Here is a 3,059-nt window from a genome sequence, read left to right on the forward strand (position 1 = left end):
TCAGGGCCAACACGGGGGTGAGGGGCGGGTCCTGGGGGGCCATCAGGGCCCTCAGGGCCTACACGGGGGTGAGGGGGCGGGTCCTGGGGGGCCATCAGGGCCCTCAGGGCCAACACGGGGGTGAGGGGCGGGTCCTGGGGGTCCATCAGGGCCTTCAGGGCCAACACGGGGGTGAGGGGCGGGTCCTGGGGGGCCATCAGGGCCCTCAGGGCCTACACGGGGGTGAGGGGGCGGGTCCTGGGGGTCCATCAGGGCCTTCAGGGCCAACACGGGGGTGAGGGGCGGGTCCTGGGGGGCCATCAGGGCCCTCAGGGCCTACACGGGGGTGAGGGGGCGGGTCCTGGGGGTCCATCAGGGCCTTCAGGGCCAACACGGGGGTGAGGGGCGGGTCCTGGGGGTCCTTAGGGAGGCTGGGGGCGCCAAAGATTATAGGGAATTTGACATCTTGCCACCCACTCGCGTCTTGATGACGTCACCCTGAGTCTGGGTGACGTCACTCACGCCTTGATGACGTCACCCAGACTGTGGGTGACGTCACTCACGCCTTGATGACGTCACCTAGACTGTGGGTGACGTCACTCGCGCCTTGATGACGTCACCCCGAGTCTGGGTGACGTCACTCGCGCCTTGATGACGTCACCAGAGTTTGGGTGACGTCACAACAGAGTTGAGGGTTGGCCGCTGCCCTCGCGGTGCCCCGGGTATATAAGGCAGGCGGCAGCTCGCTGGCCGCAGTCGCCGGCCTGGCGCCGTGCGGTGCGGTGCTGCGCTACTGTGTGCCGCCTCCTTATGTACTATTTTTAATTTAAATATCCACTAAATTGCTTTATAATATCGTCCAGGGTTAAACATTTACTTCTCATAAAATTTGTTATTATTTATGCATTACATTGTATACTCTTCTCCCCACTACACGATTAGACCTATCCAGGGTATGCTTAGTGTATTTATCTATACATTATATATACATGTTATACGTTATATATTCATGCTATAAGCTACGGTATATGCACATGCTATACGCTATATATACAAGCTATAAGTCATATATACATGTTAGAGGTTATATACACATGCTATATGTTATATACACATGCTATACGCTATATACACATGCTATACGCTATATACACACATGCTATACGCTATATACACATGCTATACGCTATATACACATGCTATACGCTATATACATGCTGTCTGTTGGTTATATATACATGTTATACGTTATACATATACACACATGCTATAGGTTATATATACACATACTATATGTTACATATACACATGCTATACATTATATATATGCATGCTAATATATATATGCTATAGTACGTTATATATATACATGCTATACGCTATAGACATATACTATACATTATATATACATACTATATTCTATATACACCCGTGCAGAGCTACGGCAGCGTGCCCACCAAGTCTGAGCTGGACGCCAGCGGCGGCCGCTGCCCCATCTGCCACGACCAGCTGCGTGCCCCAGCTGTACTGCGCTGCTCCCATATCTTCTGTGCCGACTGTATTGCCAGGTGGGTCAGGATAAGTGGGTCAGGTGGGCAGGATAAGTGGGTCAGCTGCTCCCATATCTTCTGTGCTGACTGTATTGCCAGGTGGGTCAGGATAAGTGGGTCAGGTGGGCAGGATAAGTGGGTCAGGTGGGCAGGATAAGTGGGTCAGGTGGGCAGGATAAGTGGGTCAGGTGGGCAGGATAAGTGGGTCAGGTGGGCAGGATAAGTGGGTCAGGTGGGCAGGATAAGTGGGTCAGGTGGGCAGGATAAGTGGGTCAGGTGGGCAGGATAAGTGGGTCAGGTGGGCAGGATAAGTGGGTCAGGTGGGCAGGATAAGTGGGTCAGGTGGGCAGGATAAGTGGGTCAGGTGGGCAGGATAAGTGGGTCAGGTGGGCAGGATAAGTGGGTCAGGTGGGCAGGATAAGTGGGTCAGGTGGGCAGGATAAGTGGGTCAGGTGGGCAGGATAAGTGGGTCAGGTGGGCAGGATAAGTGGGTCAGGTGGGCAGGATAAGTGGGTCAGGTGGGCAGGATAAGTGGGTCAGGTGGGCAGGATAAGTGGGTCAGGTGGGCAGGATAAGTGGGTCAGGTGGGCAGGATAAGTGGGTCAGGTGGGCAGGATAAGTGGGTCAGGTGGGCAGGATAAGTGGGTCAGGTGGGCAGGATAAGTGGGTCAGGTGGGCAGGATAAGTGGGTCAGGTGGGCCGGATAAGTGGGTCAGGTGGGCAGGATAAGTGGGTCAGGTGGGCAGGATACGTTAAACAATATTTATTGGTAGATTTCCGTTAATTGGAGACAATATAAGCATTTTAACCCTCTACCGCCTGACATGGGTAACCAGAGCAATATTGTCACGAAGAATACGTTCCCAAAGGATTCCTACTTCCCAAGGGATTCCTACTTCTCAAAGGATTCCTTCTTCCCAAAGGATTCCTACTTCCCAAAGGATTCCTACTTCCCAAAGGATTCCTACTTCACAAAGGATTCCTACTTCCCAAAACTTCAACGGTTTTTCTGCGCACCGTACCGCTCGGCGCTATCCCAGTTTGGGATACTGCTGCTCCCTGGCGTCCTACTCCGCTAGGATCGGACGCTCCTCTAGCTCCGCCTGCCCAGAGTGCGGGGATCCCCTCCAGTCCGTCTAGCATCTCTTCGCCTGCCCCGCCTGCCCCACGTCCCTCAGCGTCCCCTCACTGTAGGACAGCCCCGTGGAGGCAGCGTCCCCTCACTGTGGGACAGTCCCGTGGAGGCTGCGGCATTCCCCATCTCCCTCCTCTTTCGGTGCCTGCCCTGCCCCCCCCCTCCCCCGGCCACCACCGGACCCTCCCCCCGGCGAGCGTGACGGACACAACGAACAACAACAACAACAATCAATAGTTTACGTGGCCCAGTTAGGTCAGGGTGACCCAGTGGTTAAAGTTCAGAGTACCAAGATTGGCGCAGAGAAGCGCGGGTTCGATCCCAGCTCTGTGCGCCAGTTTCTGGTCAGAATCGGCAAGGAGGCCGGGCGGTTAAGCACAGCAGAATTGTAGCAG

General features: G+C 54.6%; 1 protein-coding gene across 1 annotated transcript in view; it reads left to right on the plus strand.

Annotated features, from left to right (window-relative positions):
• Positions 1-21, plus strand: part of LOC108677087 — a 72,286-nt gene extending 72,265 nt beyond the window's left edge. Inside the window, exon 8 of the mRNA XM_018165237.2 lies at positions 5-21. Within this exon, the coding sequence (XP_018020726.2) occupies positions 5-21 (17 nt within the window). The remainder of the gene's footprint in view (positions 1-4) is intronic.
• The last annotated feature ends 3,038 nt before the right edge of the window (positions 22-3,059 follow it).

This window comes from Hyalella azteca, unplaced genomic scaffold, assembly GCF_000764305.2.
Source record: "Hyalella azteca isolate HAZT.00-mixed unplaced genomic scaffold, Hazt_2.0.2 contig3217, whole genome shotgun sequence".
Classification (NCBI taxonomy): Eukaryota; Metazoa; Arthropoda; class Malacostraca; order Amphipoda; family Hyalellidae; genus Hyalella; species Hyalella azteca.